At 44.8% G+C, this 19,511-nt stretch overlaps 1 protein-coding gene across 4 annotated transcripts in view; it reads right to left on the minus strand.

Moving 5' to 3' along the window:
* Positions 1-19,201, minus strand: part of zfand6 (zinc finger, AN1-type domain 6) — a 26,187-nt gene extending 6,986 nt beyond the window's left edge. Inside the window, exons 1-6 of one of the 4 annotated variants that reach the window (XM_056278537.1) lie at positions 19,113-19,200; positions 14,211-14,739; positions 8,276-8,433; positions 4,109-4,223; positions 3,121-3,209; positions 1,969-2,151 (exon numbers count right to left, since the gene is read on the minus strand). In XM_056278537.1, the coding sequence (XP_056134512.1) occupies positions 1,969-2,151; positions 3,121-3,209; positions 4,109-4,223; positions 8,276-8,433; positions 14,211-14,224 (559 nt within the window). In that variant the 5' untranslated portion in view covers positions 14,225-14,739; positions 19,113-19,200. Of the gene's footprint in view, positions 1-1,968; positions 2,152-3,120; positions 3,210-4,108; positions 4,224-8,275; positions 8,434-14,210; positions 14,740-14,790; positions 15,203-19,112 lie in introns of those variants that run through there. The other 3 variants (XM_056278538.1, XM_056278539.1, XM_056278540.1) reach the window with 3 other exon arrangements.
* Between the last annotated feature and the right edge of the window lie 310 nt (positions 19,202-19,511).

Raw genomic sequence — 19,511 nt, forward strand, 5'->3', positions numbered from 1 at the left:
ATCTCTGCTGGAACAGAGTTCCAAAGGGTGGGGGCTGCCCCACTAAAGGCTGTCCCCAAAAGTCCGCGGGCTGGTGTGGAGGGATGGAAAGCAGGCCCGTGTCTGTGGACCGCAGATTCCAGGACAGAATCTTCATGGCCAAAATCTACTTTTTTCAAATAGATACCGCCACGTAGGATAATACGCCATGTTACACACTGTCCTAAGATGACCAGAGATATTTTAATGACTTTAATTCACCTCAATGGCCTGCAAAGTTCCCATATCTCGTCTAAATAGAGATTCTTGGGGCGCCCGGGTAGCATAGTGGTCTATTCCGCTGCCTACCAACACGGGGATCGGTGGTTTGAATCCCCGTGTTACCTCCGGCTTGGTCAAGCATCCCTACAGACACAACTGGCCGTGCCTGCGGGTGGGAAGCCAGATGTGGGTATGTGTCCTGGTTGCTGCACTGGCGCCTCCTCTAGTCGGTCGGGGCGCATAGCATGATCCTCCCACATGCTACGTCCCCCTGGTGAAACTCCTCACTGTCAGGTGAAAAGAAGCAGCTGGCGACTCCACGTGTATCGGAGGAAGCATGTGGTAGTCTGCTGCCCCCCCCCGGATCAGCAGAGGGAGTGGAGCAGTGACCGGGACAGCTCGGAAGAGTGGGGTAAATGGCCAAGTACAATTGGGGGGAAAAAGAGGGAAAGAAAAAAAAACAAGAGATTCTTAAATATGAGATTGGTACCCCGCCTAAGTGTACAGCTGGAAAACCCGCAGAAGATTTCCAGTGCTTTGCTGGATATCTAGCAGCAAAGAGGGTTCCTACTTAGTACTCTCTTTGTTCATCTATACAAAATATAATTACGCTTCTTCTTTTTTTTTTGCCGTCGTACATATTGGTTATATCACTTACTCAACAGCTTCATTTTGGAGATTTTGGGTATGGGACCACTGCTGGACACAGCTTTACAGCAGTGTCTTACGGGGCAACTGAACACAAATGTTAAGACAAGTTCAGTTTAACGTCCTAAACCACGTGTTTGGAAGTGAAAACGTAAGTGCAAGTTTAAGGTGATTACCCAAAATTTCCAATGTTATCAATGACTGCTAGCTACTGCTAGCTACTTGCTGGTTAAACTTGCAGGAATGACCATCTCATTTACTGTCGGTAGCAGTAACCATCAATAAACTACAGGTTGTTTGTTGTCATTTAAAGGTCAGTTAAGGCTCAAGACGCCATTGTAAAGCTGTAAAGGTAAATTGTAAACGTATCATGTCTAAAATCTCCAAAATGAAGCCAGTGAGTAAAATCTCATCTCATCTCATCTCATCATCAGCCGCTTCTCCGGGGTCGGGTTGCGGTGGCAGCAAGCTAAGTAGGGCACTCCAGATGCCCCTCTCCCCAGCAACGCCCTCCAGCTCCTCCTGGGGGATCCCAAGATGTTCCCAGGCCAGATTGCACATGTCCCTCCTGCGAGTCCTGGGTCTACCCCAGGGTTTCCTCCCAGTTGGACGTGCCCGGAAAACCAAAGGAAGGTGCCCAGGAGGCATCCTAATCAAACACCCGAACCACCTCAACTGGCTCCTTTCGAAGGAGCAGGGCTCTAGTCCGAGCTCCCTCCGAATGCCCGAGCTCCTCACCCTATCGCTAAGGCTGAGCCCAGACACCCTACGGAGGAAACTCATTTCAGCCACTTGTATCCGCGATCTCACCCTTTCAGTCACTACCGAGTGACCAAAAGTGGTATTTTAGTGAGTAAAATATGATATGATAACCAACATGCGCAATGGCAAAAACTAGAAAAATAAGAGCCAGGTTGTCGTATACATAATTCACTTTAAGCGGCCACTGAATGCAAGAAAATTCCCTATGGAGGGGTTTAGCATTTTCTCTCTGGGCTTTGAAAGCAGACATCGAAGTGCAACGTTAAGAGTTTTCATTCACATACTACATAGGTCAGGGACTGTGATTTACTCACTCACCCTTTTGGCCATTTACATTTTCAGCAGAGTCCTCTAGCTTCTTCTCGTCATTACAAGAGCACTCTCCAAGAGAAGTGAGCAAAGTGTTCTGGGTGGGAGAGCCTATCTCTGAAATACCGGCTGCTGAGCTCTGATCCTCCTGCCCACCTCCTACTGCTGTAGCTGTGACCGAGATACATGAGCCTAGGGAATGGTCAAATACAACGGAGTCTGGTAAATGGTAAATGGACTGCATTTTATATAGTGCTTTTCTGGTCTACCAACCACTCAGAGTGCTTTTTTTAAAAAGGTGTGCCTCACATTCACCCATACACACACACATTCTCTAGATGGTAATCGGTTCTCTGGTGACTACTGTACACAATGCCAGCACATTTCAGCCACCACTAAGAGTAAAAGAATAGAGGAGGTCACAGAATCCATCACTACAACTCACCTATCCTAATTTATCTTTTAACACTCATAACTTGGTTGAATTCTTCCATCTTGTATCGGGGAATTATGAGACATGTTTTATAGTACAACTCATTTATTTAAAGTGGCAATCTCAAAGATTACCAGTCTCCATTAGATTACTCTTTTTTGCTAGTTGGCTACCTTTAACGCTCTCCAGTTGGTCCACCAGAGAGGAAGTTCCACCTTATCCTCTCTGGTGGACCAATCATTGCTTGCTAGCTAAAAAAACATCCGTTACTATCTTGTGTTAATGCAGAGGGCAGGAAGAGATGGAAACGGATGATCCGCTGTGGTGACCCCTAACAGAAGCAGCTGAAAGTAGTACTATCTTGTGTTAATATACAATCTTTGTTGGACGAAGAAAAGAGAGGAAGTCCCAACTATCTTCTCTAATGGACGACCACCATTGACTGAACTGAAGTGCGATGGTTCCTATCATGGTTCATATGTGCAACTTGAAGGATTTTGGAGAAAGTGTCATTCAGACACGTTTCTTAAAATGCAGAGTTTGAGATGATCACTTTAACATCATCTTGCACAGCTGTGAACAACACAGTACTGTCAGAAATCTTCCTGGCTGGGATTAATTGAGGTTGACATGTCAATGTGCCTCTTAAAACGCTTTACAGAAAGGGAGAGCAGCAGAGCAAAGGATAGACAGAGGAAGGGAGGAAACATAAGCCAGACAAGTCATACTTAGTAAATCCTCAGTTTTCGGGCAGGCTTTGGCTGCTGAGGCACTCTCGTTCTCTGAAGGAGAGGTTGCTGAGGTTGTCGACACACTGCTGAAAAACACAAGTAAAATGACATCAGTTGTGTCGGAGTGTAGTAAAGGTTAGATTATTTTGCTTACATGACACAGATTAACCAGGTGGGTCCATGTGAAGGGTAATAAAACCAACAACTTCCCCAATTATAATTTGCTTCAGTCATGAAGGAGAAATAAAGATGAGGTGGGATGGACACTTGACTGTAAGGCTAAGTGTCTCCTTAGTTCATCGCCACACCTTTAATATAAAAGCAGATCGCTCATCACTCCTATGGTTGTTAGAAAGCTTTACTGCAATGGGCCTCCAAAGGAATTAAATGAGCAGATATGCAAATCAGAAGTTAATTAAACAGCTACACTCCAACAGCAGCACTCTTTGTCTAGAAGCTGACCAGTGTTTTGATTTCGACCAATCAGGATTTGGTACATACTTGCAAACGGTTCCGAAAACCCAATCCTAATCCAAATGCTATGCTCTATTTGGCAGCTGAATGAAATCAGAGCCCAGCAGCAATGGCAAAAGCCATCAGAAAGTACCAGCTTTTGAGGAGAAAAGCAGGTAGCTCCAAGAGAGTACAAGACACACATATAAACCAAAATACTGCCCCTATCTCATTATATCCATTATCCTAGCTTCCCGTGAGAGCCCCTTGTCCCTGACAAACAATGGAAAAAGACAGGCACACATCTCTGGCTCACACACATCCAGGTCAAATGACAACACATGACAAAGGCATAGTGTAAAGTGAGGAAGGGCATTGATGCAACTTCCACAGATTAGCACTGGGTACTATGACAAGTTTCTGACAATGGAGTTCCACAAGGTAGGAAATTAATCAGTCTAATGTTTTCACCGAAGATGGCTGAGCCCAATCCTGTGAGGCTCATGTTAAATCTGTGGGAACGTTTTAGTACCTGCTCTTTCCGGATGTTGTGTCTGTGTGTGATATGGCTGTTGGCGCAGGTACAATACTACTGTCGGAGCACTGCGCTAGGAGGGACTCTCCAACACTGCAGTCTGTAGAGGACCCTGAAATGACAAGAAAACATGTTGTAACCGGAGTCCTATTCACATGGGACGGGTATTACCTGGGACCCTCATGTGATTTAGAAACAGTGTCCCCTGGGGAAGGCCACATCTCGATAATCATAAAAAAGTCCAGATTATTGGAAACAATAAAGTCGTTATCTTTACTATCTCATTACAATGGGTAGTGTCTGTGGTAATTTCATAATAAACATAATCCCAGTGTGTGTCGGCCCTGTGATGGCCTGGCGGCCTGTCCAGGGTGTCTCCTCGACTGCCACTCAATGACTGCTGGGATAGGCTCCAGCATCCCCGCGACCCTGAGAGCAGGGTAAGCAGTTTAGATAATGGATGGATGATAAAGGATTTACTATCAAAAGATCTCACATTCAAGAAAGCAAAATTGTTTGGTGTCAAAGCAGATTGGAAAGCAATGGGAATACAGCAAATAGGGCATAAATTGCAGATATTTGCTCCAGATATTAGATTGTTATTGTTTCTACTATTAGATATGTAGTCTGTATGGGGAAATCTCTCGGTGAGAGGGTTAATGACAGCTGAGGCCAGTGGGGGGAGCTAGCGAGGGGAACAGTACTGTGGGGTGCCACCATAGCCAGAAATAGAGGGAAGTGTGGGATGTAAACAGTCAGTACCGTGGAGAGGACTTGTACGGTGTGCTACTAGCATTCGGCTACCCAGCCTGTTGAGGTGGACTCAGTCAGCTCCGAAGAGGGAGAAACGATCCCAAAACAGATTAAAATTGTCAATAAAACCTATATTGTGAGCTCTGCAGGCGGAGTTGAGCCAAGTGTGGAGGCTGAGGATTCTGCTGAAATGCCCTGCTCCACGGGCCAGTGTCGGGATAGGACCAGAAATAAAAACGGACTTTCCGCAATTTCTTAAAATGCTGAAAAGGTCATTAAAACCCTTTTTGGTTAATTCAGAGTGCTGAAGAGTTGCATCGTTTGCCTCCACGTGAACGATCACTCGACTGGTGGAGGACGGGACTGAGCGGATCAACTTGGGGAGTTTATTCAGGATATCAGGGACTGGGGCTCTAGGTAAACGGTGTGTGGCTGCATTGAAAAAACGGATGTTCCTGTTATGGAATCCCCAAATATTAATGTGGCTGGGGAGAAAAGGAGACAAGGAGATGTCGGCTGTGGGTTCTCGTGGCAGGAGAGTACACGATCCACACTGTGTGTCGATATTGCCGACTGGGGATGATGAGGTGTCTGAGCGGGTGAGTGTTGTGGTGAAACAATAACTTCAGCTCTGAGAATGGATTTCCCTGCTGGCTTGGGGCAAGGAAGACTTCAAGAACGTCTAGTCCCGCCTCTTTTAGGATCTTATGACGGGAAGAGGAGGTCATTCCCCGGGATGAGGGCTGTGGTTTTGGCTTCACAGTGGGATGGCAAGCCACCTGAACACTGCTTGCCACTAGCGGTGGGGAAGCTGCAGTGCCGGCAGGCACCACTTTCGCAGAGGGGTCCAGATCGGGACATGTCGGACCCGCAGGAATATCAGCTGGGTGGACCGGAGCGTCATCACACAGGGTCACGTAGCAGTTGGAGAGGCTTAGGCGAGGGGGTGAGGCAGCCTCGACCGAGTCTCTCTTGCAACCGTGAACCACCACTTCAGCCCAGGAGGACTGGCGGTTAGGTGTCGAGCAGGAGGAAAGCTGTGGACAAACGGAGGGGTCCCACAGAACTGTGTGCTGGATGGCTGCACTGAGAGACTGCCTAGAAGCCACGTCCATGAAGCAGGTCAAAAGGAAGTCTTTCTGATGGAGTTCATCAGAAAGCCATCGAACACCCTCTTCAAGGTCAGCGATATGTATGCTTTCTTTAGTAGCACACAGTCCTCACAGGGCAACGTTGGCATAATTGTTTCGGTTAGCTTAGCCACAGGCTAAAAACAAGCCACATGCAGCTCCAGCACTGCAGAATCAGAGGCTTCAGTGCGATCAGGTCAGTGCAGGAGTCAATGATTGAATAGAATTCATAGAATTACAACAGAGGCAAACCATAAAATCAATTAAAATAATGCAATGCTCCCAAGGAATTGTTAAAAGTTACTAAAAGTTAAAGGCAAGCAGAGCAACAAACAAACCGTCAGCTAGGAGCCAGAATCAGAAGTGAATGCCTGCATGCAGTGTTTCTACAGGTAGTGGTGATGATGATGATGATGATGATGCTATCATCCTTCTCCTGACTCTTGGTGACGACAATCTTTCTAGCATTTTTACATGAAATGACAACAAGATAGTTTTTTGTAAGAGAAAATGAATTATTTTGAGTAATTTGGAGAGGGGGGGGAAAAAAAGCACAATTTGAGTAAGTCAGTTAACACAATAAAGGCCTTGCCACAGCAATTTGCACTCCTACACCTGTTTGTATGTGAAGCCTACTTGGAATAAATTCAAATTTAATGCATTTTTTTTAATCTTTTTTGCTCTTTTAGTAAGAAGTGTTGTGTGGTTTACTACAGCTTCATGTAACCTCACACACCACAACAACAAAAATAATCACAACAATATTTGAGAAAAAAGAGCTCTGGTATTGGTAGATATCCAAATTCAGGTTTCGGGAATTGGATCGGAACTGAAAAAAAAGTGGATCGGTGCATCTCTACTCGGGATAGGGTAAGAATATCAGGGCAGGTCACAGAATCTGATGGGTCACCAAATACGGTGTAACACGGACTTAATAGCGGAACAATCTGCCCCTTCCCCCACAATTCTGTGTTCGTACCTTTTAATATGACAGAACGGTGAGGTGGAATAACGGCACAATATTCCCGCCTTAAAACAGGCAGGGGCTACTTGGAAAATGGTGCTGCACTTGACACGCCATTATTGGGAAACCCAATGGAGAACGAAGTAACAAAGTCTGACTATTTAAACTCTCAAAAAGAAATACAACTGCCCCACTAACGTCACATGCACATACCCTATTCAAAGTTACAGAATAATTACTGTATGTCTTATACTGTTAATGAGGAGCTGGTCGACTACTCTTTCTTTTTGAAGGACTCATTTGTTAACTCTTTTTTTTTGCATTTTTCCCTCATTTTCTCACCAGTTGTACTTGGCTCCGCCCCCTCTGCCAATCCGGAGAGGGCTGCAGACTTCCACGTCTCCTCCGATACATGTGGAGTCGCCAGCCGCTTCTTTTCACCTGACAGACAGGAGTTTCGCCAGGGGGACGTAGCGTATGGGAGGATCACACTATTCCCCCCCAGTTCCCCCTCCCCCCCGAACAGGCGCCCCGACCGACCAGAGGAGGCGCTTGTGCAGCAACCAGGACAACTATCCACATCCGGCTTCCCAACCGCAGACACGGCCAATTATGTCTGTAGGGACGCCCGACCCAGCTGGAGGTAACACAGGAATTCGAACCACCGATCCCCGTGTTGGTAGGCAATGGAACAGACTGCTACGCTATGCAGACGCCCCGACTTGTTAACTTTTTTGCACTTTCACGTTGACATAATAAATTGCATTTAATGAAGTTACTCATTACCTGAGCAGTTATTTTTTTTACGCGATACTTTTTTACTCTTACTCGAGTATTATTTTTATGAGTACTTTCACTTCTACTTGAGTAAACATTATAAAGTAACTATATTTTTACTTGAGCACCGTTTTTGTTCACTCTACCCTCCACTGCTCCCTGGCCCCATTATAATTTATGGACACCTCTCTAATAGCAGAAGCAGTTCAGGTATGGAAGGAGTTTGCTTATACAAACCAAAGATGCCATTCACCTTGAGACAGAAATTGGCCTTACTTAAATGCTAAGCAAGCCCTCTCTCTCTATGGCTAAACACTACAGTAATGAATTACTTTTAAGAGAACGTGTATGGATTACTTATTTTCATTTGAATAGATTAGATACCATTGAATATTAACATTTCCCAGTCCTTCAAACCAGTACTTTTACCGACCATCTTTGGAATTAGCCGCCACACTTTTCACAGCTCCTCTATTCAACCAATATCATTAGTTGTATGATAAAACAGCCAGACATAGTGAAGACCGCCTTTGCCCTCACCTTGTGGACTGGTACATCCATTGCTGTTTTGTCTCTGAAGAAAGTCTTTGTAGCACACTGAACACATGCTGTTGTTTCTTGGATTCCCATAGAAACCACAGCCGGTTGTACAGAACAGAGGTGTTTGGCTCTGGTTGGTCTCTTGGGCCATATCCCTCCTGTATAAGTCAAGAGATAAATATGAATTCCACAAGGCGACTTTGATAAATAATACTATTCTAGTGAATAAAGATAGTGCAGCCTCTCTAGCTATTAAATCAAATTATGCAGCTGGAGTCAATCAGTTTAAGACCAGGATGTTGTGTTGCTGTAAAGCCCCTTGAGGCAGATTTGTAATTTGTGATATTGGACTATACAAATATAGCTGACTTGACTTAAACTGACTTTAACAGTGAGGGGAAAATAAGACTTCCCTCGTTTCAGCTGAAACTGACCTCAAAAGGCAGGGAGTGTGACGTTCAACTTTCAAGAAAACAGCTTGTGCGAATCTTGAAACTCGTCTATTAGCTCACAAAGAGACAATGTGAAACTGGAGCCTTTCTATCTTGTTGCACTTGACCTTCAGTTAAACTGACAGGGCTTTGAAAAATGAAGGGCAAACCACGTAGACTCAGCATACCCATCATTTTAAGCTAAAATGCGGTACATCTTTATGGTGTAAACTGATAGGATCATGTCAATCAGCAACTCCAAGGAGGTGGATCATGGCCCACTAATGGGCACTAAAGGCATTGCAAAAAATGATAAATAAATATTCAATATTAAAGAAGTATTAAAAATACTAGTATAACTACTAAGCCAAATTCCAGTACTTCTACCAAATCACCATCACTGCTACTACAACTACTACTACAACCAATAATAACTACATATTATAGATAGATATTATCATGATTACTATTATATATAGAAAAAAATATTAAGTTACCAAAAGATAAACTGGACTAGAATGTAGGGCGAATAAATGAAATGGTTATAAATAAATGGAACTGAAGACTTAAAAGTAAAGCAAGCTTTTGAAGATAAGTTTAAAGAATGATGTTAACGATGGTAAAACAAGCCTAATTTCCTCAGGATGGTCACCACAAACACGTTCAAAGATTTAGTTATAGTATAATAAAGCTCAGGAACCTGAAGATGGCAGTGCACATTGTTGCTTTGTCCAAAAATCTCATTCACACTAACTGTAATGATGCAAGTTACTTATCCAGTCACGTCATGTTAGTCTCCCCAGAATAAAACGAGCCCGTAAATTGGTGTTATGTTGGTGTACCATGGGAGGGATTGTCAGAACCTGTTCTTTATCCAATTCTTCATCCAAAAACATCCAGGTTAATCGTTTTATTATCATATCAGCACTATGCTATAATGTATGGTACACTATATAATTCAGATTAGTCATTTTGAGTTAATTTAGAGGAAGACAGAACCCAGAGTTTGCATAATGCATTTTTTGTTTGGTGGTTTGATTAGAGCATCTGACTACTTATAATAGCCCTATCTTATGTAAATGAGCTCAAAAAAGGGTACTATCTGTTTGTCAAGTTTTATTTTGCGATCAAATTTTCCTTATAATTCAACAAAGTATACAAAACCAAAGACATTTTGTGACTTTATAAAATATACAGAATTACATAAACATGGAATTAGCATTCAGCAAGCTTACATATAACAGGCCCAAGACACAGGAACACATCATGGGATGCAACACAAAGTAATTAATTATTTGGTTTTTCATTACTGTCAATATGACAGTAATGAAAAACCAAATAATTATGAGAAAGGAAAAATAAAGGAAATAATAAAAAGAAAGTGCATATGCACACACACGCACACTAAAATCCCACACACAGACAAAACAGAGGGAACTAAACATCTGAGCACACAAGCTAGAGGCATTATATTGACCTTACAGAATGGTTTTCAAGGATTCAGCGGTACTTTAGCAGGCATTTAATGTGTTCTCACTGGCAGCATTACTTCTAGCTGTCGAGAGCTCTGTATACGACATCTAAAAATGAGAATGAGGTGGCTTCCACAGGGCTGCAATCATTTTCTTGGCTGCAGTCAGTCTGGTGAAAATGACACACTTTCAGTTTGGAAAGATTAAGAATTGATAGGTCATTTCGAATCAAAGCTCATAGTTACAGGCACTGTATCAAATTGGATAGTTTGGAAGCAACATTGTTCCAGAACTGTCCAACAGGAGGACAGTCACAAAACATATGAAGAAAAGTGCCCGGAACCTTAGTTGAGCACAGGTTATAAAAAGGATCATTGATGATTTTCATGTGATGGAGTTTGACGGGGGTAAGGCATGTTCTGTGCAAAAAATTAAAGTGGATTTGCTCATGATCTGGGTTGTGAGAGGCATCGTGGATGCAGGACTACGCAACATTCTAAATCAAAATCTTGGTTTAAATCTGGGCAACCATGTCTCCAAACCTCCTCCAATGGAAGTGCCACAAGGTCAGCCACCAGCAAGAACTGATAAAAGTTTAGACACTACACCCTTGGTTTCGGTCTGCTTAGTAAATAATTCACGAACTGGATGAGTGGGTAGAGGGCATTGCTAGGGGGACCATATGCCCTGAGTGCTGACCTAAACTGTAAATAAAAGAAAAAAGAGGAACCTGGCAGATGGAATACATTTTTGATATCAGAAAAAGAAAGTAATCCACGATCATTAAAGCTGTCTTTCAAATAGTGAACCCCCCTATGTTCCCAATGGGGAGCAGAAATGGGTCTCCCACCAATCAGAAGTGCTCTATGATTGAATATTAGGGAAAAAATATGCCATTTATAGAAGGGATGACAATGTGCTTCAACTATTCTCCATGTTTCCCTGAGATGAGAGATAATGGGGCCAAAACTCAGTTCACGTTGTTTTTTTTAGAAATGTTGAAAAAATAATATGTTGGAGAGTTCAAGGATCTATTACAATGCCCTCTAAATTACACCAAGATACAGAGGTGTGTGGGTCAAACCAGGAGAGCAGAGGCTTCAGCAATTGTGACCAAGAATAATGTTTAAAATTAAGAACAGCAAGACCACCATCCTCCCTTCTCCTCTGACAGGTGGCCATTTTCAGGCACAGCCACTTTCCTTTCCAAATAAATTTAGAAACTGCAGACTGAAGCTTAGGACCCATGCTGAGGGGTTTGAGTATAGAACTTTGATCATCCCAATAAAAGTGGTACCAAAACCCATCACTTTCAAAACAGACCACAAAAATGTCCACTCCAGTTGGTCAAAGGCTTTCATGACATCAAGGGAAAGTACTGACATAGGCGTCTTTACTGTCCATTGCAGCATCACTGAAATGAAGAAGACACCTAACATTATCTGCTGCCAAGCCCTGATTTTATGAACCCTGTCTGATGAGAGTTGACTAGTGATGGCATGTGGTGCTCAAGACAGCGGGCGAGGGGCTTTGCAAAGATCTTTAAAGGAAAATTTAAAGAGACAGAGGGCAGTAACTGGAACCTTCAGTATGGCCCTTGTGTTTTTGTAAGAGCAAGGAAACGAGGGCAGTATTAACATCCCTTGAGAATCTGTTTTTTTCAATTGAAAAAGTGATCATATCGAGAAGAAATGGGCCCAGCTGCTCCCAGGGAGTTGCATAGAATTCAAGGGCGATCCCATCAATGCCTGGTGATTTATCTTTCTGCATGGCCAGTGCTGATTACCTCAACTCCTCTAAGGTGACCGGTTTATCTAAATTAGTTGAGCCAGTTCTTGATAGCTGGGGTATGTGTAACTGGTTTAGAAATCTGTAACATTGATTTTTGTTTGGCGTTATCTCTGATTTATATAAATTGGGAGTAAAACGTTGGGAATATTTCCTTTACCTGTTTGGGATCAGTGCCGATATTTCCATCTGCAGACTTAATAGCAGGGATATCTGAAAAATGGTCCCTTGCCCTAATTATCATGGCAAGGAAGTGGCTAGGTTTGGCACCATGAAAATAATACTGTTGTCTGGTCCTGTGAATTTGAATTTCAGAATGCCGTTTTAAAATGCTATTGATTTCTTTTTCGACTAGTGCACACTCTAATGCCACTTGTTCTGTGAAACTGAGTTGCAAAATGCCTCAAGATTTTGTAACCAGAGGACATTCGGGTGGCATAGCAGTCTATTCTGTCGCCTACCAATACGGGGATCGCCTCCGGCTTGGTTGGGCGTCCCTACGGACACGGTTGGCTGTGTCTGCGGGTGGGAAGCCAGATGTGGGTGTGTGTCCTGGTCGCTGCACTGGCACCTCCTCTGGTCAGTCCCCTCCCCTGGGAGGGGAAACTGGGGGGAATAGCATGATCCTCCCACACGCTAAGTCCCCCTAGCGAAACGCCTCCCTGTCAGGTGAAAAGGAGTGGCTGGCAATTCCACATTTATCGGAGGAGGCATGTGGTAGTCTGCAGCCCTCCCTGGATCGGCAGAGGGGGTGGAGCAGTGACTGAGACAGTTCGAAAGAGTGGGATAATTGACTAAGTACAACTGGGGAGAAAAAAAACGGGAGGGGGAAAAAAAGAAAAAAGATTTTGTAACTGAAGAGATCTGGTTTTACCTGCCTTTGAGTTAAACAATGTGTTAATCCTAATTAAACCCTTTATCGCACCCCATAGTGTTCTGGGGTCCTCCACAGAACCACCATTAAAACCAATAAATTTCCCGAACGCTGTTATGAACTGATTAGTATAGGCTTCGTTTTTCAGTAACGAGGTGTTAAAGCACTATCTGGCTGCATGCTTAGATAGGCGACCCAAAGTGGTGGAACAAAAGGCCCCCCTATGGTCTGACAAGAGCTATCGGGAGTAAAACTGCATTATCAATACAATGAAAAAGCTGTGGGGAGGGCGGGGGGGGGATAACCTATTCTAGAAAAAGACTTTCTACCCCAAGAAAAAAAGTATTATCTGTTACAGAGGGGTTGACTAATTGCCAAATGTATGTAAGCCCCAAATTACTGGCCCAGGATTTTAGAGCATTGGTGGAGAGGCCCTGCTCCACTGAGGATATTGCATTTGATCTATCAAAGACTGGATCCCCCACCGCATTGAAATCTGCACCTACAACAAAAGAGTAATCATTTAACTAACACAATTGTGGTCACTGTGTTGTAGAAAATACTGTCAAAAACATCTGGAGCATATGCTGAGATAAGGGCGACTCTTCTGGCCTGAAATTCTATTCTAGCAATAACGATTCTACCCATGTCATCAGCCCAAGATGTTATCACTCTGATTTGGAGACTGCATCGAGCTACAACAGCCACACCTGTATATTTGGTGTTAGCAGAGGAAAATGCTATTGTATGGAAGAATTTATCAGCAAGACGACTGGCATCTCCATTAAACAGATGTGTCTCTTACAATAATGCTATGTCAAAATTTTTTCTATTTAATAGACCAAGAGTGCTTTTTCATTTGTGAGGGGCATTAAATCCACCATAGTTCTACCCATAATCCAGAGTAACTGTTCCTGAATGTATTCATGGAATAAAATACTATCACAACCCTCCATTGGATATAATTCTGGCATAGTGTACCTAAAACAACGCCCCCCTCCTTACATAAGAAAAACAGTAGAATTTAGGCACAAAATATAAAACTGGGGAAAATGGAAGAAAAAAGAACATGCAAATGGGTCATAAACTGTAAGGTTGGTCTGTGATCACAAATGGATATGAAGCAGCCAAAGAAAAAGTCCAGCCCAGCAAAACAACAACAGTGCTAATCGCTGATTAGATTACATTAGCTAGACCCAATGTAGCTACGGCAACATGCACAGTAGCTATAACAGTAGTCTACAAAATATACATTTGAATGAACATAGAACAAACAGTAGGTTATTTATGAACTTAGAGATAATTATACTCATTAATTGAGATGATTACCCGTGTTCTGTGTATTTGGGTCAGGTTGATTGACATCTTACCGGCTGAAGGACATCAGGCAGTCATCGCCCCAAGAGCTCAAACAAAGTTAGTCCTCTGTGTCCAGCAACAACAAGATGATCAACAATGTTCAGGAAGTAAACAATGCAAGACGGAGCAAATCAACAGTCCACATACGTAGAATTGCCAGCCCAACAGGCAGCCAGCCAACTCAGCTCAGAACTAGAGTTGCTCTCGGCGGCGGCAGCATCCGAGGTGAACTTGTAGTGAAGGCGAGGGAACGCTATCATCGCTCACCACTGAGGTCCCCAGAGGTGGGGCCACCGCAGAGGCCAGGAAATTCTCTGCTTCTTTGGGAGAGGTGAGGGCCTTGTAATGAGCACCATCCTTAATTTTCAACGTGGCGGGATAGAGTAGAAAAAAAAAATCCAGACCTTTAGCTCGAGCTGTATCCAAAGCCTGATGGAAGGCTTGGCACCATTTAACAGAAAAATTGCTGTAGTCAGGAGAGAAGCGAATCCTCCGACCATTAATGGAGAGAGGGTCTTTCCTGGCAACATGCAGAACAGCCTGGCAGAATGGGTAGCAAAGCAGATTGAAAACAGTTATCTCCTTGCTTACGTGCGTTGCCATCGTAGATCTAACGTGCGCTCATAATCTTGATCTGGAGGTCGCCCGAGAGTAGGGAACCATTTGGGTAGGGAATGTGCAAGAAACTAATAGCACTAGAACTTTTGAGCCCCTCTTCCAGGCCGGTGAGGCGAATGGTACACCCTGTTCCTGCCCTCCATGTCTGCTAACTCGAACTCAATTGCCTGAAGAGCTTTTCGTGGCTATCTAAAATACTGGAATTACTCTCAACAGTGGTTTTCAGTGTATTAACGTCGGATCTGATAATGCCGAGGCTGCCGTCAGAATGGCTAGTTCAACTTGAATAGCACTTAAGTTTCTCATTGGTATCTTTCCGCACCTGGTAAATCTACGTGACGCACAGTTCAAAGTATCCCCACTATTTTTCCAATATGGACTCAGCAATGGCATCGATATCCTGACAGCAGCTTTTACTTTTCGTAGACATCGTCATTAGATAAATTTAATCAATGCGAGATAAGCCAACATGGAAACCAGTAGCTTGAAAAATCAACAATTTGGCAAAGCTGGGTTAGGAGCGGAAAACTTAGGCTGCCATCTTATGCAGTTGATCATGTGACTCCCTATTTGTCATCGTTAATGTTTGCCTACTTGACTATAAAGGTTCCGCAAAATAGGAGACTGACCATCAGCAGTTATGAGTAAGCACGTAGCTTATTCATTTATGTTTTAGCCTATTATTAGTAGACTATTAATGGATATAAAAAGTCCTATTCAGCACATTGTGGCCACCTCTAGACATCCCTTTGCCAGCCCAGGTAAAAATTCTTAGAACCGCCACTGCCCCAAAAGACTACTGGCTCTTACAGAGGAAGTCCATGGATACCACCATCACTGTCCTCTACATCTATACCCCTTTATATGATTTATAGATGGACACCACGATCACTGTCCTCTACATCTACAGCCCTTTATACATGGACACTAGCATCACTGTCCTCAACATCTACAGCCCCTTTATATATATCTACATGGACACCACAATCACTGTCCTCTACATCTACAGCCCTTTATACATGGTCACCACCATCACTGTCCTCAACATCTACAGCCCCTTTATATACCTACATGGACACCACAATCACTGTCCTCTACATGCCTGTATATCCTTTATACATGGTCACCACCATCACTGTCCTCTACATCTACAGCCCTTGATATCCTTTATACCTGGACACCACCATCACTGTCCTCTACATCTACAACCCTTGATATCCTTTATACATGGTCACCACCATCACTGTCCTCTACATCTACAGCCCTTTATATGATTTATAGATGGACACCACGATCACTGTCCTCTACATCTACAGCCCTTTATACATGGACACTAGCATCACTGTCCTCAACATCTACAGCCCCTTTATATATATCTACATGGACACCACAATCACTGTCCTCTACATGCCTGTATATCCTTTATACATGGTCACCACCATCGCTGTCCTCAACATCTACAGCCCCTTTATATACCTACATGGACACCACAATCACTGTCCTCTACATGCCTGTATATCCTTTATACATGGACACCACCATCACTGTCCATTACATCTACACACCTTTATATCCTTTATACATGGTAAATGGATTGCATTTATACTTTTCTAGCTACAACAGCCACTTAAAGTGCTTTACAATCAATGAATGCCTCACATTCATCCATGTGCACACACACACACACACACACACACTGATACACCAACGTCAGTAACAGCCATGCAAGGTGCCAACCAGCTCGTCGGGAGCAGTTAGGGATTAAGCGTGTCTTGCTCAAGGACACCTAGACATTTTTGCAAGGGGGAGCCAATGATCGAACCGGCAACCCTGCAATTACCAGAAGACTTGGTCTACATCCCGAGCCACTGCTGCCCCACGGGACACCATCATCGCTTTCCTCTACATCTACACCCCTTTATACATGGACACCATCATCATCACTGTCCTCTACATCTACACCAATTTTTATCCTTTTAACCACAGACAACACCATTACGGTCTACTTCACCTACATCCATTTTTATCAATTTTTTTTTTATAAATGTAAGTAGGGCAGAGGCAGGCTCAAAATAAGCGTTTACGTAGTCTGTAAAACATCTGAAACCTAAATGTTTGATAAAATAATTGGAAGCTGTTGTGATGAAGGCCACATTTCCCCTGAGAAGGTGGTCGACACGAGCTAGACAGCAACAGCCGATGAGGTTTGATCATGTCATTGATTATGCCTTACACCGAAAAGTCACAGTGTCATTTTCTGACCGTAAAACGGTTGGGTCGGATAGAACTGGGTCCAACCAGGTTTGTGTAACAAGTTATTCCGGGTTTCCTTTCACGCTCGTCGAGCATCCTGTCGAAAACACAGCCTCAGCAGTCAAAGACAACAACTGATGCATCGGTGACACACTGCTGAGGCTCACACCAACGATCAGCTCGCTGGACTGTGCAGTCATGTAACGGCACATTTGCGCCGAGCAACATCTGGTGCTGTTTTTAAGCCAACATCCATTTTCTCCAAGAGAACCGTGGAATGGCGGAGAGGAAGGAGTTGTGTGTGTGTGTGTGTGTGTGGGGGGGGGAGCGTGGTAGTAAAGCCAATCGAAGTCCACCTGGCAATAGCAGGGGCTCTACTTGTTATCAAGCACAGTCAACAGTCTGCCTCCTTGTCCCCACTCGGAACAGTGGGTCCCCACAAAGATAACACAGGTCACAAGACTTCGGCTCCCTTCTGAGTGGTATTTTACGCCAACCAGTTCTTCCACGTTAACACTGGGGGGCTAATCCAGTTCTATTCCACCAGAGGTGGAAAAACCCGGCCCAGAAAGTAAAAACCCTAACCATGTCTTTACTCCATCCATGTATTAAACCAGCTAATTTGGGAAACTAGTCAGTGCAATCTGATGGTTTAGTACATGGGTGGAGTAAAGACACAGTTAGGGTTTTTACTTTCTGGATGGGGTTTTTCCACCTCTGTACTTTACTGTGGATGGGGTATAGCTGAAATCAGAGAGAGGAACAGAAATCAACAAGTAAAAAAAAACGAAAAGTACAAGGGGGAAGTCTAAATATCTTGTGAAAGTATTGCTGTGCTCTAGTCTGCTCCCTACATGTGGTTGAATTACAACTTTCAAAAAAAAAGAAAAAAGAAAAAAAGCACGTGGCTTAACAGACCCATCTTTTTCCTCTTCTGTGAGCCCGGATGGGAAGCAGTCCCGCCACCCTGAGCGTTGGAGGTAAGCGAGAGAAACTAGTGTAAACTACTAATACGACACGTTAGTCCCCTAGCCGAGCGGTGAGTGACGTCGCCTCGTGGCGCGGTAACACCCCGTATCGAATCCCGCACCGGGCAAGAAAGTAACCGGTTGCACCACGCGCGGCATCAGCGGAATGCCGTTGTCGCGTGGAGCTCGGCGGGCGTTATTGTGACAGTAGCGCGTGCGGGCGAAGGAGTCCGTCGAGGCCCGTCCCGAACAAGCGGACCGGGAATTCCCGACACCACCCTCGGACTGCGAACTCGGGGCAAGGTAAGGTTTCGGGGGAGTCCCGGGGCCAGACCGCTTTTGCCGTCCTGTTCTCTTTCAAACGGCTGCCCGAACACGCGCACGCGCGCGTGACGACTCTCGTTTCGACACACTCGGCGCCTTCCTCTCGGTGACGCCATTCGGGGTTAAAGGTTAAAAGCCACCGCCGATCCCGTTCGACGTCGCTAGCGTACCCCTGTGGGCAACACGCCGACGTGCGATTGGCGTAAATGGGAACTTTCGCCGCCCGGCGAGTCAGCGAAAGCAGGTGAACTCAACGCTCCTGGATCACCTACCGGCAACCCGCCCCCCACCCGCAAGCGGGGCCACGCGGCTGGGTTTAACCGTTAGCCCCGCGCGCGACATCAAAACGAAGGGGGATGAGAAGTTCCTTCAACTTCCAAGTCCCGGCGTCTCCGAGTCCGACGCGATTCATATCCGTCTGGCGTTGAAAGGGGAACGGACGTGTAAAGCCGGCGTCAGAGACCCGCGACGCGAACCTCCAAGCGAGACCAAAAACGCGAGGAGCGTCAACAACCCGGCGTTGGTGGAGGTTCAAACGCGGTGCAAGATCATCTGCAAAATAGCACACAGCCCGACAGTCCTCCCCCCCCCCTCTGCCCCCTTCCCCTCCCCCTTTTGTTCCGGCAAACACACGCACACATATAGTGGACAGATTCCGAGACACAAGCGACGGACAACCGTGACTTTCAAGCGGAGCAAACGCGTAAAGGCTTTGCCCTCGGTTACGACAAAACTTGGTGAACGACCAACCTCGATAGTCGTCCCAGATCCCCTCTCTACTCCCCTTTCTCTTCCTCTCTACAGCCCACAGCGGCGGACGACGTCTCCTCGGTCCCCGGCGAGAGCCCCCGCGTTAGACGGCTGCCATTGGTCAGGCTGCGATTCAAACCACGCCCACGTGCGTGCGCTCATTGGCTGGACCCAACGTCAATCATCGTGTCGTCTCGCTCTAACGAGGCGAGTCTGGCGGAGGCGGGCTGAGGACGCCTCCAACTTCTCCCCGTAGCCTCCGACTCCTCCCACCGCCAAAGTTCGCTCTGTTGTTGTTGTTTTTTTGTTTTTTTGTTTTTGGTTGCGTCTGGCTTTGCATTGTGTTTTTGTAGTTTTTATTAGTTTTTGTATTTTTTACCAAATGGACGGGCTTTTTTT

This window comes from Lampris incognitus, chromosome 4 (genome assembly GCF_029633865.1).
Source record: "Lampris incognitus isolate fLamInc1 chromosome 4, fLamInc1.hap2, whole genome shotgun sequence".
NCBI classification, from domain to species: Eukaryota; Metazoa; Chordata; class Actinopteri; order Lampriformes; family Lampridae; genus Lampris; species Lampris incognitus.